Below are 22731 nucleotides of genomic sequence, written 5' to 3' on the forward strand. Positions count from 1 at the left end.
CTCAAGTCTGGCTATATAAAAATAACCAGTTTCCCTGAATCCCTTCACTAAATATTACCCTGCTCACACTCCAACAGCTCGTCACGTCCCGAAAACCATTTGTCTCTATTCACTCATATCTAACATGCTCATGCATGCTTGCTGCAAGTCCAAGCCCCTTGTCCACAAAACCTTCTTTACCCCCTCCCTCCAATCTTTCCGAGGATGACCCCTACCCCGCCTTTCTTCCCCTATAGATTTATACACACTCCATGTCATTCTACTTTGATCCATTCTCTCTAAATGACCAGACCACCTCAACAACCCCTCTTCAGCCCTCTGACTAATACTTTTATTAACTCCACATCTTCTAATTTCCACACTCCGAATTTTATGCATAACATTAGTTACGGATTGCCTTTTGTCTTGGTTTCTTTACTCCTTTTCTTACAAATATAAACTGCAACAAAGTATTATATTGATGTATGCAACAACAAACCAGTAGTGAATATTACAAATATCTAAACTATTAAGTCACGAAAAATATACTGTATACTGTAATTAGCTCAAGTTAATTATTTCTTACAAAAGTGCAACAAAAATTAATTAGATAATACAAATTCTTTGAATTATACAGTGAACAGTAATATACAGTTTAATCTTTTGGTCTGGCAGGCACACAAGACAACTGGTGGCCCAACTCAACATTACAGTCCAGTACTTTAATTTGTCATTTACAAGGAGCACAACCAAAACAAATTAAGATGTATTTACAGCATTGTTTAAACACAGCTGCTGGGAAATTATTAATGACCATGACCAGAAAACACTAAAATTATAATAAGTATCATGCACTAAACACTGCATGCAACTTATTACTATACATAACAAATACATTTAAAATAATTGAAGAAACTTACACTATAGCTACTATCCGTATTGTTGTCTTTTCTCATGATGACTTGGACGGTGTTGTCCTGACCATCACTTTCACTGCTGGAGGCTGACACAGTGTCCCCTACACCTTGACCCTCCGATGCCTAAGATACCCAAAGACCAACACAAACTACTTTCAAATTTTAACACACACAAAGCAAAAATAAATAAATCTAAATATAGCATTGAAAGAATTATCACACTCCCAACATGAAGTATAACTTTATAATAAACTGTTATATCAGTAGCTACAGCAACACTCTTGACATATCAGTCTCTCTGCAATCAACACCAAATATTTCAAATGTTTAGCTTCATATATTCAAGTATTAATTAAAACTCTGCAATAAAATTTGAGACAATTAGTGAAAAATTCACTGTGCTGGTTTGGTTGTCACATGGGAGATTCAAATGTTACTTATGATGATAGACAACTATGTGTGGAATGGATGAGACTTTGCTATTTAAATTTATCAAGCAGTAAAACAGAATAGTTAGCAGATAAAAATGATATAGTATAGTACTCTTAGTGCATTATAGTGGACATCACCAAATGGTACTGTAGTGCATTACTGTATATTACTGTACCACTTGGTATTTTAGTGCAATAAAGTGCATACCACATGGATTAAAGTGCAATTAAATGCATATCACAAAATGCAGTGCAAATAAGGCCAAAATAAATATGAGCATCAACCAGGGGCAGTCTCTTTAATTCTAGGATAGTGCTTGCATGGGTCATCAAAGCCAACTACTCTTCTACCTAGAAATAAATGATGAACTACTTGCTAAGTTTGTGGCATCAAATAAGAAAAAGAAATACTTGTATCCAATGAAACCGAATCCTTTACCATTCTCATAAAGAGAGACTTATAATGCAGCTATATCCTTGCTTCCTCACAGAGAGATACCTATATCCAATGGTACAAAATCCTTTACTCTCTCAATAATTGTGAAAGGTCTCATTTTCCTTCTTTGGTCTGAACAAACAAACATTTATTCACATAATATTTACAATTGTTCACTAACCATTTATTCTTTACATCACAGTATAGTACAAGCAAACCCCTGTGATGTTACCCCTTTGAGTACTTTCTACTGTATTTATGGCAATGTATCTGTTAATATGCCAGTCCTGTAAAAAACTTTGTTTTCATTACAAGGAACAATTCATCTACAGACCCAATACTGGTTCTCGAGGCAGGCCCAGTCAAGCAACACACCAGTGCAGCTTGACTGAGGAAAGACAAGGTCCCTGGGTGGGCAGACTGTATGCCTAGAGGGACTACACAGTATTTAGTGTAGACTTGTGGTAAGATACAGCATGGACAAAAGGCAAAATAGAAGACTATTGCTTTAGACAACAAAGTAGATATTTTACTGACTCTTGAGAGTGGAGAGAGCTTATGAAATATCAAAAACTGTCAGCATAGCTTATTTGACAAGAGGAAAATGGCAACAAGTAAGAGGGAGGTGAAAGTGTATCAACTAAGGGAGGAGGAAGTTTGGGTGAGATATAAGCAACTGTTGGCAGAAAGGTGGGCTGGTGCAAGTATGAGTAGTGAAAGGGGGGGGGGGGGTGTTGAAGAGGGTTGGAATAGTTTTAAAAATGCAGTATTAGAATGTGGGGCAGAAGTTTGTGCTTAAAGGAGGGTGGGTGCAGGAGGAAAGAGGAGTGATTGGTGGAATGATGAAGTAAAGGGTGTGATAAAAGAGAAAAAGGTAGCTTATGAGAGGTTTTTACAAAGCAGAAGTGTTATAAGAAGAGTAGAGTATATGGAGAGTAAAAGAAAGGTTAAGAGAGTGGTGAGAGAGTGCAAAAGGAGAGCAGATGATAGAGTGGGAGAGGCACTGTCAAAAAATTTTAAATGAAAATAAGAAACAATTTTGGAGTGAGTTAAACAAGTTAAGAAAGCCTAGGGAACAAATGGATTTGTCAGTAAAAAACAGAGTAGGGAAGTTAGTAGATGGGGAGATGGAGGTATTGGGTAGATGGTGAGAATATTTTGAGGAACTTTTAAATGTCGACGAAGGAAGGCGGTAATTTCATGCACTGGCCAGGGAGATGTACCATCTTTTAGGAGTGAAGAAGAGTAGGATGTGAGTGTGGGGGAGGTGCACGAGGCATTCACGTAGAATGAAAGGGGGTAAAGCAGCTGGAACTGATGGGATCATGACAAATGTTAAAAGCAGGGGCACACAGTGTTGGAGTGGGTGGTATTTTTGTTTAATAAATGTATGAAAGAGGGGAAGGTACCTAGGGATTGGCAGAGTGTGTATAGTCCCTTTATATAAAGGGAAGGGGGACAAAAGAGATTGTAAAAATTATAGAGGAATAAGTTAACTGAGTATACCAGGAAAAATGAACGGTAGGGTTATTATTGAAAGAATTAGAGGTAAGACAGAATGTATGATTGCGGATGGGCAAGGAGGTTTTAGAGTGAGTAGGGGATGTGTAGATCAAGTGTTTACACTGAAGCATATATGTGAACAGTATTTAGATAAAGGTAGGGAAGTTTTTATTGTATTTATGGATTTAGAAAAGGCATATGATAGAGTCCTAGGTAGTAGGTTGGTAGACAGCAACCGCCCAGGGAGGTACTATCGTCCTGCCAAGTGAGTGTAAAACGAAAGCCTGTAATTGTTTTACACGATGGTAGGATTGCTGGTGTCCTTTTTTTCTGTCTCATGAACATGCAAGATTTCAGGTACGTCTTGCTACTTCTACTTACACTTAGGTCACACTGCACATACACTTGTTCAACCTTTGGACGAAGACCTACTTCGACTAGTGGATGGTACCACTATGACCCCGCCTCCGCCTGCTTCACCTCACCTCACTACAGTATATAAGCCACGTCTACGGCCCTATGCTGTACATTCTACAAGATTGATGGACTGAACACATTGACTCCAGGCTGAGGGACTGATTACCTCATACTTCTCCTCTCCTTACGCCTTCCTCTTTGTATTGGACTGATGAAGCCACTGTGTAGCGAAACGTTTCCTGAATAAAGATTCCCATATGCTGCATAAGTGTCTCAATCTTCAACTTGTCGGTTTTTCAAACCATTCATCACAACACCTCTCATGACATACGTAATGACTTATTTTATTCATTCTACAGTATATTCCATGTTTCTATGTTATTAATATTGTTTATTATGTCATATTAGTTGAATTGTGATAGATAAATAAGCCATAGAGTTGATATTAGTGTCATATTCTCCAACAATAAACTTGCCATCCCTCCCTCACACAAACAAATAGCCAATAAGAACATAGCAATCGAAGAACAATGCAGGTCTACTGGCCCATACAAGGCAGGTCCTTATCAAAATGACCTCCACCCAAAGCTACCCAAGAATTTACTCCCGTACCCAATGACACAAATCAAACTCAGCTCCTCCAACTCGTATATTTGTCCAATCTCTTCTTGAAAGCTACCCAAGGTCCTAGCCTCGATCACCCTACTGGTAAGTGTGATGTTAAATAAGAACTTAAGAAAGTAGGAACACTGGAACAGGCCTGCTGGCCCATACTAGGCCGGTCCTTCACAAATCCAACCCACTAACAGAACAAATGCTACCCAAGCAATAAACTCAGGTGCAAGTCCGACTCAAATCCAACCCCTTTCATTCATGTATTAATCCAACCTAAATTTGAAACTACCCAAGCCATAGCTTTTAGAACACTGGAAAGGAGGAACACTGCAATAAGCCTGTTGGCCCATACTAGGCCGGTCCTTCACAAATCCACTTCACAAATCAGGTGCAAGTCCGACTCAAATCCAACCTCTCTCACTCGTGTATTTATCCAACCTAAATTTGAAACTACCCAATGTTTTAGCTTCGATCACCCTACTAGGCAGACAGTTCCACTCATCAACTACCCCTATTACCAATGTTCATTTATACATTTTATTAGTGCCCTAGAGTCCTTATGGAGGGGGATTCCCCTTCCAAATAACCTCTCTTCCCTCTCTCCTCCTCCCTGTCTTCCATTCATCAACAACAGCCTTCAATAAAGGTAACTGTCATGTTGAATGTTCATTCTTTTGTGCATGTAAATCTATCTTTTAGGTAAAAAAAAAAATTGCTGTTGATACTCCTGGGTGTCTGGAACGAATTAATTGGATTTACATTATTTCTTATGGGGAAAATTGATTCGAAAATCGTCCATTTCGATAATAGTCCCACTTACAGGAACGGATTATGGACGATTATTGAGGGACCACTGTATATGGAACAGGTGGTAAGTTACTAAATGCTGTAAAGAGTTTTTATGAGGATAGTGAGGCTCAGGTTAGGGTGTGTAGAAGCGAGGGAGACTATTAGGGTGTGTAGAAGCGAGGGAGACTATTTATTATTTATTATCACACTGGCCGATTCCCACCAAGGCAGGGTGGCCCGAAAAAGAAAAACTTTCACCATCATTCACTCCATCACTGTCTTGCCAGAAGGGTGCTTTACACTACAGTTTTTAAACTGCAACATTAACACCCCTCCTTCAGAGAGCAGGCACTGTACTTCTCATCTCCAGGACTCAAGTCCGGCCTGCCGGTTTCCCTGAACCCCTTCATAAATGTTACTCTGCTCACACTCCAACAGCACGTCAAGTATTAAAAACCATTTGTCTCCATTCACTCCTATCAAACACGCTCACGCATGCCTGCTAGAAGTCCAAGCCCCTTGCACACAAAACCTCCTTTACCCCCTCCCTCCAACCTTTCCTAGGCCGACCCCTACCCCGCCTTCCTTCCACTACAGACTGATACACTCTTGAAGTTATTCTGTTTCGCTCCATTCTCTCCACATGTCCGAACCACCTCAACAACCCTTCCTCAGCCCTATGGACAACAGTTTTGGTAATCCCGCACCTCCTCCTAACTTCCAAACTACGAATTCTCTGCATTATATTCACGCCACACATTGCTCTCAGACATGACATCTCCACTGCCTCCAGCCTTCTCCTCGCTGCAACATTCATCACCCATGCTTCACACCCATATAAGAGCGTAGGTAAAACTATACTCTCATACATTCCCCTCTTTGCCTCCAAGGACAAAGTTCTTTGTCTCCACAGACTCCTAAGTGCACCACTCACCCTTTTCCCCTCATCAATTCTATGATTCACCTCATCTTTCATAGACCCATCCGCTGACACATCCACTCCCAAATACCTGACTACATTCACCTCCTCCATACTCTCTCCCTCCAATCTGATATCCAATCTTTCATCACCTAATCTTTTTGTTATCCTCATAACCTTACTCTTTCCTGTATTCACTTTCAATTTTCTTCTTTTGCACACCCTACCAAATTCATCCACCAATCTCTGCAACTTCTCTTCAGAATCTCCCAAGAGCACAGTGTCATCAGCAAAGAGCAACTGTGACAACTCCCACTTTATGTGTGATTCTTTATCTTTTAACTCCACGCCTCTTGCCAAGACCCTCGCATTTACTTCTCTTACAACCCCATCTATAAATATATTAAACAACCACGGTGATATCACACATCCTTGTCTAAGGCCTACTTTTACTGGGAAATAATTTCCCTCTTTCCTACATACTCTAACTTGAGCCTCACTATCCTCGTAAAAACTCTTCACTGCTTTCAGTAACCTACCTCCTACACCATACACCTGCAACATCTGCCACACTGCCCCCCTATCCACCCTGTCATATGCCTTTTCCAAATCCATAAATGCCACAAAGACCTCTTTAGCCTTATCTAAATACTGTTCACTTATATGTTTCACTGTAAACACCTGGTCCACACACCCCCTACCTTTCCTAAAGCCTCCTTGTTCATCTGCTATCCTATTCTCCGTCTTACTCTTAATTCTTTCAATAATAACTCTACCATACACTTTGCCAGGTATACTCAATAGACTTAACCCCCTATAATTTTTGCACTCTCTTTTATCCCCTTTGCCTTTATACAAAGGAACTATGCATGCTCTCTGCCAATCCCTAGGTACCTTACCCTTTTCCATACATTTATTAAATAATTGCACCAACCACACCAAAACTATCCCCCCCAACGGCTTTTAACATTTCTATCTTTATCCCATCAATCCCGGCTGCCTTACCCCCTTTCATTTTATATACTGCCTCACGAACTTCCCCCACACTCACAACTGGCTCTTCCTCACTCCTACAAGATGTTGTTCCTCCTTGCCCTATACACGAAATCACAGCTTCCCTATCTTCATCAACATTTAACAATTCCTCAAAATATTCCCTCCATCTTCCCAATACCTCTAACTCTCCATTTAATAACTCTCCTCTCCTATTTTTAACTGACAAATCCATTTGTTCTCTAGGCTTTCTTAACTTGTTAATCTCACTCCAAAACTTTTTCTTATTTTCAACAAAATTTGTTGATAACATCTCACCCACTCTCTCATTTGCTCTCTTTTTACATTGCTTCACCACTCTTCTTTTTCTCCATATACTCTTCCCTCCTTGCATCACTTCTACTTTGTAAAAACTTCTTATATGCTAACTTTTTCTCCCTTACTACTCTCTTCACATCATCATTCCACCAATCGCTCCTCTTCCCTCCCGCACCCACTTTCCTGTAACCACAAACTTCTGCTGAACACTCTAACACTATATTTTTAAAACTACCCCATACCTCTTCGACCCCATTGCCTATGCTCTCATTAGCCCATCTATCCTCCAATAGCTGTTTATATCTTACCCTAACTGCCTCCTCTTTTAGTTTATAAACCTTTACCTCTCTCTTCCCTGATGCTTCTATTCTCCTTGTATCCCATCTACCTTTTACTCTCAGTGTAGCTACAACTAGAAAGTGATCTGATATATCTGTGGCCCCTCTATAAACATGTACATCCTGAAGTCTACTCAACAGTCTTTTATCTACCAATACATAATCCAACAAACTACTGTCATTTCGCCCTACATCATATCTTGTATACTTATTTATCCTCTTTTTCTTAAAATATGTATTACCTATAACTAAGCCCCTTTCTATACAAAGTTCAATCAAGGACTACTTCCCAGTAAAAGTAGGTCTTAGACAGGGATGTGTAATGTCTCCATGGTTGTTTAATATATTTACAGATGGGGTTGTAAAACAAGTAAATGCTAGGGTGTTCGGGAGAGGGGTGGGATTAAATTATGGGAAATCAAATACAAAATGGGAATTGCCACAGTTACTTTTTGATGATGATACTGTGCTTTTGGGAGATTCTAAGGAAAAATTGCAAAGGTTAGTGGGCAAGTATGGGAGTGTGTGTAAAGGTAGAAAGTTGAAAGTGAACATAGAAAAGAGTAAGGTGATGAGGGTATCAAATGATTTAGATAAAGTAAAATTGGATATCAAATTGAGGAGGAGTAGTATGGAAGAAGTGAATTTTTTTGTTTTTTATTAGCACACTGGCTGATTCCCACCAAGGCAGGGTGGCCCGAGAAAGAAAAACTTTCACCATCATTCACTCCATCACTGTCTTGCCAGAAGGGTGCTTTACACTACAGTTTTTAAACTGCAACATTAACACCCCTCCTTCAGATTGCAGGCACTGTACTTCCCATCTCCAGGACTCAAGTCCGGCCTGCCGCTGGAAGTCCAAGCCCCTCGCACACAAAACCTCCTTTACCCCCTCCCTCCAACCTTCCTAGGCCGACCCCTACCCCGCCTTCCTTCCACTACAGACTGATACACCCCTGAAGTCATTCTATTTCGCTCCATTCTCTCTACATGTCCGAACCACCTCAACCCTTCCTCAGCCCTCTGGACAACAGTTTTGGCAATCCCGCACCTCCTCCTAACTTCCAAACTACGAATCTCTGCATTATATTCACACCACACATTGCCCACAGACACGACATCTCCACTGCCTCCAGCCTTCTCCTCGCTGCAACATTCATCACCCATGCTTCATACCCATATAAGAGCGTTGGAAAAACTATACTCTCATACATTCCCCTCTTTGCCTCCAAGGACAAAGTTCTTTGTCTCCACAGACCCCTAAGTGCACCACTCACCCTTTTCTCCTCATCAATTCTATGATTCATCTCATCTTTCGTAGACCCATCCGCTGACACGTCCACTCCCAAATATCTGAATACATTCACCTTCTCCATACTCTCTCCCTCCAATCTGATATCTAATCTTTCATCACCTAATCTTTTTGTTATCCTCATAACCTTACTCTTTCCTGTATTCACTTTTAATTTTCTTCTTTTACATACCCTACCAAATTCATCCACCAACCTCTGCAACTTCTCTTCAGAATCTCCCAAGAGCACAGTGTCATCAGCAAAGAGCAACTGTGACAACTCCCACTTTATATGTGATTCTTTATCTTTTAACTCGACGCCTCTTGCCAAGACCCTCGCATTTACTTCTCTGACAACCCCATCTATAAATATATTAATCAACCACGGTGACATCACACATCCTTGTCTAAGGCCTACTTTTACTGGGAAATAATCTCCCTCTTTCCTACATACTCTAACTTGAGCCACCTCCTACACCATACACCTGCAACATCTACCACATTGCCCCCCATCCACCCTGTCATATGCCTTTTCCAAATCCATAAATGCCACAAAAACCTCTTTAGCCTTATCTAAATACTGCTCACTTACATGTTTCACTGTAAACACCTGGTCCACACACCCCCTTCCTTTCCTAAAGCCTTCTTGTTCATCTGCTATCCTATTCTCCATCTTACTCTTAATTCTTTCAATAATAACTCTGCCATACACTTTACCAGGTATACTCAACAGACTTCTCCCCCTATAATTTTTGCACTCTCTTTTGTCCCCTTTGCCTTTATACAAAGGAAAAATGCATGCTCTCTGCCAATCCCGAGGTACCTTACCCTCTTCCATACATTTATTAAATAATAGCACCAACCACTCCTAAACTATATCCCCACCTACTTTTAACATTTCTATCTTTATCCCATCAATCCCAGCTGCCTTACCCCCTTTCATTTTACCTACTGCCTCATGAACTTCCCCCACACTCACAACTGGCTCTTCCTCACTCCTACAAGATGTTATTCCTCCTTGCCCTATACACGAAATCACAGCTTCCCTATCTTCATCAACATTTAACAATTCCTCAAAATATTCCCTCCATCTTCCCAAGTGTTTTCAGATATTTGGGAGTTGACGTGTCAGCAGATGGATTTATGAAGGATGAGGTTAATCCTGATGAAGAAAAAAAGGCGAGTGGTGTGTTGAGGTATATGTGGAGACAAAAAACGTTATCTGTGGAGGCAAAGAAGGGAATGTATGAAAGTACAGTAGTACCAACACTCTTATATGGGTGTGAAGCTTGGGTTGTAAATGCTGCAGCGAGGAGGCGGTTGGAGGCAGGGGAGACGTCCTGTCTAAGGGCAATGTGTGGTGTGAATATTATGCAGAAAATTCCGAGGGTGGAAATTAGGAGATGGTGTGGAGTTAATAAAAGTATTAGTCAGAGGGCTGAAGAGGGGTTGTTGAGGTGCTTTGGTCATATAGAGAGAATGGATCAAAGTAGAATGACATGGAGAGCATATAAATCTGTAGGGAAAGGAAGGTGGGGTAGGGGTCGTCCTTGAAAAGGTTGAAGGAAGGGGGTAAAGGTGGTTTTGTGGGCGAGGGGTTTGGACTTCCAGTGAGCTTGTTAGATAGGAGTGAATGGAGACGAATGGTATTTGGGACCTGACGAGCTGTTGGAGTGTGAGCAGGGCAATATTTAGTGAATGGATTCAGGGAAACCGGTTATTTTTATATAGCCGGACTTGAGTCCTGGAAATGGGAAGTACAATGCCTGCACTTTAAAGGAGGGGTTTGGGATATTGGCAGTTTGGAGGGATATGCTTTGTATCTTTATATGTATATGCTTCTAAACTGTTGTATTCTGAGCACCTCTGCAAAAACAGTGATTATGTGTGAGTGAAGTGAAAGTGTTGAATGATGAAAGTATTTTTTTGGGTCACCCTGCCTCAGTGGGAGACGGCCAACTTGTTGGAAAAAAAAAAATATGATCCTTAAGCACAAGGAAAAAATTGAAGTCCATACTAAGTCAGTGATGCCTGACATTTTTTTTTTTCAACAAATCAGCTGTATCCCACTGAGGCAGGGCGACTTGAAAAGAAAAATGAAAGTTTCTCTTTTTAACCCGTAAACGGTCCAAGCAGATCTATGTTCACATGTGTAGTGATACAAAAGTAGATCTACGTTTTTTTTACATGTTTTCAAATATAAAAAAAAAAAAGTAGATCAAAGTTTTTTTTACACATTTTCAAGTACAAAAAAAAACAAAAAGAAGATCACTTTTTTTACATACTTTCAAATGTTGAAAAAACGTATATATACATTTGGACCTTTACGGGTTAAGTTTAGTAATTTATAAAGAAGAAAGGGTTACTAGTCCCTTGCTCCCGGCATTTTAGTCGCCTCTTGCGACACGAATGGCTTACAGAGAAAGAATTCTTTTCCAATTCCCCATAGAGTATTAGGAAGTTATCCCATGCAAATACAGAGACTTAAGCATGGCCTGAACATCAAAACAAATAATTTTTTTTTATTAATACATTGGCCATTTCCCACCAAGGCAAGGTGGCCTGAAAAAGAAAAACTTTCCTCATCATTCACTCCATCACTGCCTTGCCAGAGGCATGCTTTCACTACAGTTATAAAACTGCAACATTAACACTCCTTCAGAGCCAGCATTGTACTTCTCATCTCCAGGAATCAAGTCCGGCCTACCAGTTTCCCCGAATCCCTTCATAAATGTTACCTTGCTTACACTCCAACAGCACATCATGTCCTAAAAACCATTTGTCTCCACTTGCTCCTATCTAACACACTCACGCAGGCTCCCTGGAAGTCCAAGCCCCTCCCTCCAACCTTTCATAGGCCAACCCCTATCTCACCTTCCCTCCATTACAGATTTATACACTCCTGAAGTCATTCTACTTCATTCCATCCTCTCTGCATGTCCAAACCATCTCAATAACCCCTCCTTAGCCCTCTGGATAATAATTTTGGTAATCCCACCCCTCCTCCTAATCTCCAAACTATGGAATCTCTTGATTATATTCACACCACACATTGCCCTCAGACATGACATCTCCACTGCCTCCAGCCTTCTCCAAATAATACTTCTGTTAATTAGAGAATAAAACAGTTGAAATAATGTTACAATTCAATTACAGAACTTTTCAATTGTAGTCCAGGCTGTGTTTTTAAGAAATTTAAAACTACGCCTGCTCTTCAAATGAGTAGTTGACTTGCAAAGTTTGTTGAACAATATTCATCGAAGAATATTTTGTTAGTTATAATTCAAGAAGGTGGCTGCACAGCTGAACAGATGTTCACTGCTGAAATAGCTGGGCGGTGTTGGAAGATACCATAAAAAAATCTTACCCAATGAAAAGAAGTATTTTTAGACCAAGAGGTCATTGCAGCAAAGGCTCTCAATGTGAGTTTTCTTCAGAATTTTTTGTTTTTAGTTTTGGGAATCATTTTTATATATCACAGCACTTTTCTAGCTTTTCAACATATTTATTAGATTTTGGTTACTGTATTACATAATTATCTTCCAGTGAAAATCTTTGGCTGATACTAACTCCTAAGGTTGCTCACTTTCTAATAATTTTATTACTGTACAACAATCTGTATTCTTCACCTGGCCTGTTTTTGTCTTCTCCCATTTCCATTACGTAGAACTTTTACCTTTTAACACACCAGCCATCTCTCCCCAAGGCAGGGTGTTCCTTACAACCCCCCCCCCCAGAAAAAAAAATGAAATTACATTTACCATCTTTCATTCAATGGCTTTCTTGCCAAAAGTGTGCAGACACTACAATTCAAATGACCCTCCAAACAGCAACTTCCCCACCCCTCCTTCAGAGTGAAGGACAAGTCCAGTTAACTAGTTCCCGTGAATCCCTTCATAACTGTTACCTTGCCCATAATCCAACAGCACATAAAGCCTTACAAAACACTTTCACGTACATCGATCTAACATGCTCATACACACCTACTGGATACTCAACCTCCTAACACTTAAAATCTCCCTTACTCCCCCTTCCTTCTCCAACCCTTTACTGGGTGACCCCTACCCCTCCTTCCTTCCACCTCAGACTTGTACAGCATTTTAGTCATCCTCTTGTATTCAATCCTCGCTGAACTATGCCTTTGGTAAGCCTGCACTGCCTTCTAATTTCTACATTACAAATTCTCTGCATAACAGTCACACAACACACTGCTCTCAAATGCCCATGTAAGTGTTGGTTCCAGTATATTCTAGTAGTACATTCCTCTTGTTATTAGCTACATATATGAAATTCTTTCTTTCCACAGTTACTTCAAGAAACCAGCTACCTTCCCTCCCTCGTTTAATCTATAGTTCACATCTGGCAACATGTCAGCTCCCAGATCTCTTACTATATTCACTTCTTCCATACTCTTCCCTCCAATCTGATACCCAACCTTTTACTGACTAGATATTTTATTACTCATCACCCTACTCTTTTCTATGTTTTTTTTTTTTAATTTCCTTTTATATATTCTCACAAATTCATCCACCAACCTTTGCAACTTCTGTTCAGAATATCTCAAAAGAAATGTCATTGGCAGAGATCAACTAAGCCAACTTCCGCTTTGGTATTAACCCTTTGAGGGTTTTGGTCGTACTAGTACGTCTTACGCGTAGGGGTTTTTGACGTACTAGTACGCATAAATTCTAGCGGCCTCAAATCTAGTGGGAGAAAGCTGGTAGGCCTTCATATGAAAGAATGGGTCTATGTGGTCAGTGTGCACAGTCTAAAAAAAATCCTGCAGCACACAGTGCATAATGAGAAAAAAAAAAACTTTGACCATTTTTTTGGAATAAATCAGCGACTTTGCAGTGTATTTTCGTATGGTATTTATTGTTGTATTCTAGTTTTCTTGGTCTCATTTTATAGAATGGAAGACATATTAGAGAATTTGAGATGATTTTGACTGGTTTTACAATGAAAGGTGCCTTGAAATTGAGCTCAAAGTAGCAGAAATGTTCGAGTTTTACCAAACTTCAAAAGTAAACAAATCGTGCCAAGCGTGCAATACACGTCAACTGGTGAGTCTAATATTCTTTCACAAGTGCACCAATAATATTTATACCATTTTTTACACTAATGCAGTAGTCTGCGTAACAGTAAATCTTATATTTTTTGTGAGAATAAAAATTCAAAGTGGAAAGCAAAAGAATATAAGAGGGGCCTTGAGACGTGACTAATGACTAGAGGAAATGTCATTTTAGTGCCAGGAATGTCTTTCTTGTTTATTCTGGACCCTATTCGGAAATTGGCATCTTTTGAAATTTGTGTGAAATTGGCAAAATTGCTAAATTCTGATCACTGTACTGGATAGTTGAATTTCATAAATGGGTGGTTTCTTGCACCCATTCGATAGAAAAAAATGGAGTTCTAGCGAAATATTCATGTTTTTTGTCGACTAGTACAGTGAAATTGGCCGAAAATGGGGCTCAAAGTGGGCAAAATCGCCGATGCGTAAACATCGCCGAGACCGCTAACTTTGCGAGAGCATAATTCCTTAAGTTTTCTATCAAATTTCAAACTTTTGGTGTCTTTATGATCGGGAAAAGATTCTCTATCTTTTCATAAGAGAAAATAATTTTTTTTTTTTTAAATTTGGCCGACCCTGAGAACGAGTTTCAGAGAGGGCCTGTCGACCCTCAAAGGGTTAAATAACGAATTTGATACATACTTCAACACCCTAGAATTCACTTTTACAACTGCATAAACCTATTCAAATCTTCTTATAAAGATTTAGTTATTTAATTTATATTCTAAATTGAATAATTTGCATTATTTACAGATATGTTCTTTTTTTTTTTTTTTTTTTAAACAAGTCGGCCGTCGCCCACCGAGGCAGGGTGAACCCCCCCCCCCCCCAAAAAAAAAAAAAAAAAAAAAAAAAGAAAGAAAATCCCCAAAAAGAAAATACTTTCATCATCATTCAACACTTTCACCTCACTCACACATAATCACTGTTTTTGCAGAGGTACTCAGAACACAACAGTTTAGAAGCATATACATATAAAGATACACAACATATTCCTCCAAACTGCTAATATCCCGAAACCCCTCTTTTCGAGTGCAGGCATTGTACTTCCCATTTCCAGGGCTCAAGTCCGGCTATATAAAAATAACCGGTTTCCCTGAATCCCTTCACTAAATATTACCCTGCTCACACTCCAACAGATCGTCAGGTCCCAAATACCATTTGTCTCCATTTACTCCTATCGATAACGCTCGTGCACGCTTGCTGGAAGTCCAAGCCTCTCGCCCATAAAACCTCCCTTACCCTTTCCTTCTAACCTTTTCGAGGACGACCCCTACCCCGTCTTCCTTCTCCTACCAATTTAAATGCTCTCCATGTCATTCTACTTTGATCCATTCTCTCTAAATGACCAAACCACCTCAACAACCCCTCTTCAGCCCTCTCACTAATACTTTTATTAACTCCACACCTTCTCCTAATTTCCACACACCGAATTTTCTGCATATTTACACCACACATTGCCCTTAGACAGGACATCTCCACTGCCTCCAACCGTCTCCTCGCTGCTGCATTCACAACCCAAGCTTCACACCCATATAAGAGTGTTGGTACTACTATACTTTCATACATTCCCTTCTTTGCCTCCATAGATAACGTTTTTTGACTCCACATATACCTCAACGCACCACTCGCCTTTTTTCCCTCATCAATTCTATGATTAACCTCATCCTTCATAAATCCATCCGCCGACACGTCAACTCCCAAGTATCTGAAAACATTCACTTCTTCCATACTCCTCCTTCCCAATTTGATATCCAATTTTTCTTTATCTAAATCATTTGATACCCATCACCACCTTAGTCTTTTCTATGTTCACTTTCAACTTTCTACCTTTACACACATTCCCAAACTCATCCACTAACCTTTGCAATTTTTCTTTAGAATCTCCCATAAGCACAGTATCATCAGCAAAAAGTAGCTGTGTCAATTCCCATTTTGTATTTGATTTCCCATAATTTTATCCCACCCTTCTCCCGAACACCCTAGCATTTACTTCTTTTACAACCCCATCTATAATTATATTAAACAACCATGGTGACATTACACATAACTGTCTAAGACCCACTTTTACTGGGAAGTCGTCTCCCTCTCTTCTACACACCCTAACCTGAGCCTCACTATCCTCATAAAAACTCTTTACAGCATTTAATAACTTACCACCTATTCCATATACTTGCAACATCTGCCACATTGCTCCCCTATCCACTCTATCATATGCCTTTTCTAAATCCATAAATGCAATAAAAACTTCCCTACCCTTATCTAAATACTGTTCACATATATGCTTCAATGTAAACACTTGATCTACACATTCCCTACCCACTCTGAAACCTCCTTGCTCATCCGCAATCCTACATTCTGTCTTACCTCTAATTCTTTCAATTACAACCCTACCGTTCATTTTTCCTGGTATACTCAGTTAACTTATTCCTCTATAATTTTTACAATCTCTTTTGTCCCCCTTCCCTTTATATAAAGGGACTATACATGCTCTCTGCCAATCCCTAGGTACATTCCCCTCTTTCATACATTTATTAAACAAAAGTACCAACCACTCCAACACTATATCCCCCCCTGCTTTTAACATTTCTGTCATGATCCCATCAGTTCCAGCTGCTTTACCTCCTTTCATTCTATGTAATGCCTCACGTACCTCCCTCACACTCCTAAAAGATGGTATACCTCCATGGCCAGTGCATGAAATTACCACCTCCCTTTCTTCCTCAACATTTAAAAGTTCCTCAAAATATTCTCGCCATCTACCTAATACCTCCATCTCCCCATCTACTAACTCCCCTACTCTGTTTTTAACTGACAAATCCATACGTTCCCTAGGCTTTCTTAACTTGTTTAACTCACTCCAAATTTTTTTCTTATTTTCATTAAAATTTCTTGACAGTACCTCTCCCACTCTATCATCTGCTCTCCTTTTGCACTCTCTTACCACTCTCTTCACCTTTCTTTTACTCTCTATATACTCTGCTCTTCTTATAACACTTCTGTTTTGTAAAAACCTCTCAGAAGCTAACTTTTTCTCTTTTATCACACCCTTTACTTCATCGTTCCACTAATCACTCTTCTTTCCTCCTGCCCCCACCCTCCTATAACCACAAACTTCTGCCCCACATTCTAATACTGCATTTTTAAAACTATTCCAACCCTCTTCAACCCCCCCACTACTCATCTTTGCACTAGCCCACCTTTCTGCCAATAGTCGCTTATATCTCACCCGAACTTCCTCCTCCCTTAGTTTATACATTTTCACCTCTCTCTTACTTCTTGTTGCCATCTTCCGCTTGTCCCATCTACCTCTTACTCTAACTGTAGCTACAACTAAATAATGGTCTGATATATCAGTTGCCCCTCTAAAAACACGTACATCCTGGAGCCTACCCATCAACCTTTTATCCACCAATACATAATCTAACAAACTACTTTCATTATGTGCTACATCATACCTTGTATATTTATTTATCCTCTTTTTCATAAAATATGTATTACTTATTACCAAATCTCTTTCTACACATAGCTCAATTATAGGCTCCCCATTTACATTTACCCCTGGCACCCCAAATTTACCTACTACTCCCTCCATAACATTTTTACCCACTTTAGCATTGAAATCCCCAACCACAAGTACTCTCACATTTGGTTCAAAACTCCCCACTCATTCACTCAACATTTCCCAAAATCTCTCTCTCTCGTCTACACTTCTCTCTTCTCCAGGTGCATATACGCTTACTATAACCCACTTTTCACATCCAACCTTTATTTTGCTCCACATAATCCTTGAATTAATACATTTATAGTCCCTCTTTTTCTGCCATAGCTTATCCTTCAACATTATTGCTACTCCTTCTTTAGCTCTAACTCTATTTGAAACCCCTGACCTTATCCCATTTATTCCTCTCCACTGAAACTCTCCCACCTCCTTCAGCTTTATTTCACTTAAAGCCAGGACATCCAGCTTCTTCTCATTCATAACATCCACAATCATCTCTTTCTTATCATTTGCACAACATCCACACACATTCAGACTTCCCACTTTGACAATTTTCTTCTTCTTATTCTGTTTAGTAATCTTTACAGGAAAAGGGGTTACTAGCCCATTGTTCCCGGCATTTTAGTTGACTTTTACAACATGCATGGCTTACGGAGGAAAGATTCTTATTCCACTTCCCCATGGATATAAAAGGAAAAGTACTAAGACCAAGAACTATTAAGATAAAATCAAAGAAAACTCAGATGAGTGTGTATAAATAAACGTGTACATGTATGTGTAGTGTGACCTAAGTGTAAGTAGAAGTAGCAATCATACCTGTAATCTTGCACATTCATGAGACAGACAAAAGACACCAGCAATCCTACCATCATGTAAAACAATTACAGGCTTTCGTTTCACACTCACTTGGCAGGACGGTAGTACCTCCCTGGGTGGTTGCTGTCTACATCAATTATGTTTCACTCATGAAAAGCTTTGTCAAATAAAGTTTAAGAGCATTATTATCAGTTAAAGTGCTAAACCCAAGTAGGTCATTCAGCATGAAATAAAATTAATAAAATATGAGCTTATACACGCCGGGTCACCATCTGGAGAAGACCCGGGCCGGAAGTACCGGCAAATCCCTAATAAATGAATGAAGCTTATACAACAGGTCACAGCCCAAGAGAGGGGAAAGATTAGATGAATTTGTAGGTGGTCAACTAACACAGTTGTGGTGTGATAACATGAGTTAAGGTATTAATGGGGCCTTGTTATTCTGGCTCTGCCCATTAACTTTTTCATGAAATGGAGTGATGCTAAACACTCATAACAGGAATATCAGTGTGGGGGCATTACACCATTCCTCACGGTGAATGCAATGAACTGTATGTGGGTGAAACATCAGAGGAAATTAGTGTAAGGATTCCAGCACATCAGCTCACTTTGTGTGTCCACAACACAAACAACATACGTATAATCTGACAAACACATCCATATCTTTGTATCAAACTGTCAAATTAGTCATAAAATAAAGGACAGAAGACACAAGAGATCAAGCCTGGAGGTGTTGTAATCCAGAGTTAATTGCAGCTTTAGCTAAGCTGTGCATGCTATGAGCTAATGAAGAAATAATTTTTTTTTTTTTTTTTCAACAAGTCGGCCGTCTCCCACCGAGGCAGGGTGACCCAAAAAAGAAAAAATCCCCAAAAAAGAAAATACTTTCATCATCATTCAACACTTTCACCACACTCGCACATTATCACTGTTTTTGCAGAGGTGCTCAGAATACAACAGTCTAGAAGCATACACATATAAAGATAAACAACATATCCCTCCAAACTGCCAATATCCCAAACCCCTCCTTTAAAGTGCAGGCATTGTACTTCCCATTTCCAGGACTCAAGTCCGACTATATGAAAATAACCGGTTTCCCTGAATCCCTTCACTAAATATTACCCTGCTCACACTCCAACAGATCGTCAGGTCCCAAGTACCATTCGTCTCCATTCACTCCTATCTAACACGCTCACGCACGCTTGCTGGAAGTCCAAGCCCCTCGCCCACAAAACCTCCTTTACCCCCTCTCTCCAACCCTTTCGAGGACGACCCCTACCCCGCCTTCCTTCCCCTATAAATTTATATGCTTTCCATGTCATTCTACTTTGATCCATTCTCTCTAAATGACCAAACCACCTCAACAACCCCTCTTCTGCCCTCTGACTAATACTTTTATTAACTCCACACCTTCTCCTAATTTCCACACTCCGAATTTTCTGCATAATATTTACACCACACATTGCCCTTAAACAGGATATCTCCACTGCCTCTAACCGTCTCCTCGCTGCTGCATTTACCACCCAAGCTTCACACCCATATAAAAGTGTTGGTACTACTATACTTTCATACATTCCCTTCTTTGCCTCCATAGATAACGTTTTTTGACACCACATATACCTCAACGCACCACTCACCTTTTTTCCCTCATCAATTCTATGATTAACCTCATCCTTCATAAATCCATCCGCCGACACGTCAACTCCCAAGTATCTGAAAACATTCACTTCTTCCATACTCCTCCTCCCCAATTTGATATCCAATTTTTCTTTATCTAAATCATTTGACACCCTCATCACCTTACTCTTTTCTATGTTCACTTTCAGCTTTCTACCTTTACACACATTCCCAAACACATCCACTAACCTTTGCAATTTTTCTTTAGAATCTCCCATAAGCACAGTATCATCAGCAAAAAGTAACTGTGTCAATTCCCATTTTGAATTTGATTTCCCAAAATTTAATCCCACCCCTCTCCCGAACACCCTAGCATTTACTTCCTTTACAACCCCATCTATAAATATATTAAACAACCATGGTGACATTACACATCCCTGTCTAAGACCTACTTTTACCGGGAAATAGTCTCCCTCTCTTCTACACACCCTAACCTGAGCCTCACTATCCTCATAAAAACTCTTTACAGCATTTAATAACTTACCACCTATTCCATATACTTGCAACATCTGCCACATTGCTCCTCTATCCACTCCTCTATCATATGCCTTTTCTAAATCCATAAATGCAATAAAAACTTCCCTACCTTTATCTAAATACTGTTCACATATATGCTTCAATGTAAACACTTGATCTACACATCCCCTATCCACTCTGAAACCTCCTTGCTCATCCGCAATCCTACATTCTGTCTTACCTCTAATTCTTTCAATTATAACCCTACCGTACACTTTTCCTGGTATACTCAGTAAGCTTATTCCTCTATAATTTTTACAGTCTCTTTTGTCCCCTTTCCCTTTATATAAAGGGACTATACATGCTCTCTGCCAATCCCTAGGTACCTTCCCCTCTTTCATACATTTATTGAACAAAAGTACCAACCACTCCAACACTATATCCCCCCCTGCTTTTAACATTTCTGTCATGATCCCATCAGTTCCAGCTGCTTTACCCCCTTTCATTTTACGTAATGCCTCACGTACCTCCCCCACACTTACATTCTGCTCTTCTTCACTCCTAAAAGATGGTATACCTCCCTGACCAGTGCATGAAATTACTGCCTCTGTTTCTTCCTTAACATTTAAAAGTTCCTCAAAATATTCTCGCCATCTACCTAATACCTCCATCTCCCCATCTACTAACTCCCCTACTCTGTTTTTAACTGACAAATCCATATTTTCCCTTGGCTTTCTTAACTTGTTTAACTCACTCCAAAATTTTTTCTTATTTTCATTAAAATTTCTTGACAGTGCCTCTCCCACTCTATCATCTGCTCTCCTTTTGCACTCTCTCACCACTCTCTTTACCTTTCTTTTACTCTCCATATATTCTGCTCTTCTTATAACACTTCTGCTTTGTAAAAACCTCTCATAAGCTACCTTTTTCTCTTTTATCACACCCTTTACTTCATCATTCCACCAATCACTCCTCTTTCCTCCTGCACCCACCCTCCTATAACCACAAACTTCTGCCCCACATTCTAATACTGTATTTTTAAAACTATTCGAACCCTCTTCAACCCCCCCATTACTCATCTTTGCACTATCCCACCTTTCTGCCAATAGTCGCTTATATCTCACCCGAACTTCCTCCTCCCTTAGTTTATACACTTTCACCTCCCTCTTACTTGTTGTCAACTTCCTCTTTTCCCATCTACCTCTTACTCTAACTGTAGCTACAACTAAATAATGATCCGATATATCAGTTGCCCCTCTATAAACATGTACATCCTGGAGCCTACCCATCAACCTTTTATCCACCAATACATAATCTAATAAACTACTTTCATTACGTGCTACATCATACCTTGTATATTTATCCTCTTTTTCATAAAATATGTATTACTTATTACCAAATTTCTTTCTACACATAGCTCAATTAAAGGCTCCCCATTTACATTTACCCCTGGCACCCCAAATTTACCTACTACTCCCTCCATAACATTTTTACCCACTTTAGCATTGAAATCCCCAACCACCATTACTCTCACACTTGATTCAAAACTCCCCACGCATTCACTCAACATTTCCCAAAATCTCTCTCTCTCCTCTACACTTCTCTCTTCTCCAGGTGCATACACACTTATTATAACCCACTTTTCACATCCATTCTTTATTTTACTCCACATAATCCTTGAATTAATACATTTATAGTCCCTCTTTTCCTGCCATAGCTTATCCTTCAACATTATTGCTAATCCTTCTTTAGCTCTAACTCTATTTGAAACCCCTGACCTAATCCCATTTATTCCTCTCCACTGAAACTCTCCCACCCCCTTCAGATTTGTTTCACTTAAAGCCAGGACATCCAGCTTCTTCTCATTCATAACATCCACAATCATCTCTTTCTTATCATCTGCACAACATCCACGCACATTCAGACTTCCCACTTTGACAATTTTCTTCTTATTCTTTTTAGTAATCTTTACAGGAAAAGGGGTTACTAGCCCACTGTTCCCGGCATTTTAGTTGACTTTTACAACACGCATGGCTTACGGAGGAAAGATTCTTATTCCACTTCCCCATGGATATAAAAGGAAAATTAATAAGAAAAGAAATAATATAACCTATAATTTCAGTGTTCATTCCTAAAATACTTTATTTATAGTTATTGTAAATAAGTTTATTGCTTACAGCAGGTATCTTATATACAAACGAGTACAGAAGGTCTCCAACTTACAAGTGTCCCAAATTACACATCCCCACTTACAAATGGAGCA

At 39.6% G+C, this 22731-nt stretch overlaps 1 protein-coding gene across 6 annotated transcripts in view; it reads right to left on the bottom strand.

Moving 5' to 3' along the window:
• The window catches only part of Osbp (oxysterol binding protein), a gene marked incomplete in the record, with an annotated part of 248631 nt that overhangs the window by 48665 nt on the left and 177235 nt on the right, over positions 1-22731 (bottom strand). For 5 of the 6 annotated variants that reach the window (XM_070098720.1, XM_070098719.1, XM_070098717.1 and 2 more), the window contains 1 exon segment: positions 900-1019. In XM_070098720.1, the coding sequence (XP_069954821.1) occupies positions 900-1019 (120 nt within the window). 6 annotated transcript variants of the gene reach the window in all.

Source organism: Cherax quadricarinatus, chromosome 64, assembly GCF_038502225.1.
Source record: "Cherax quadricarinatus isolate ZL_2023a chromosome 64, ASM3850222v1, whole genome shotgun sequence".
In the NCBI taxonomy this organism is placed as follows: Eukaryota; Metazoa; Arthropoda; class Malacostraca; order Decapoda; family Parastacidae; genus Cherax; species Cherax quadricarinatus.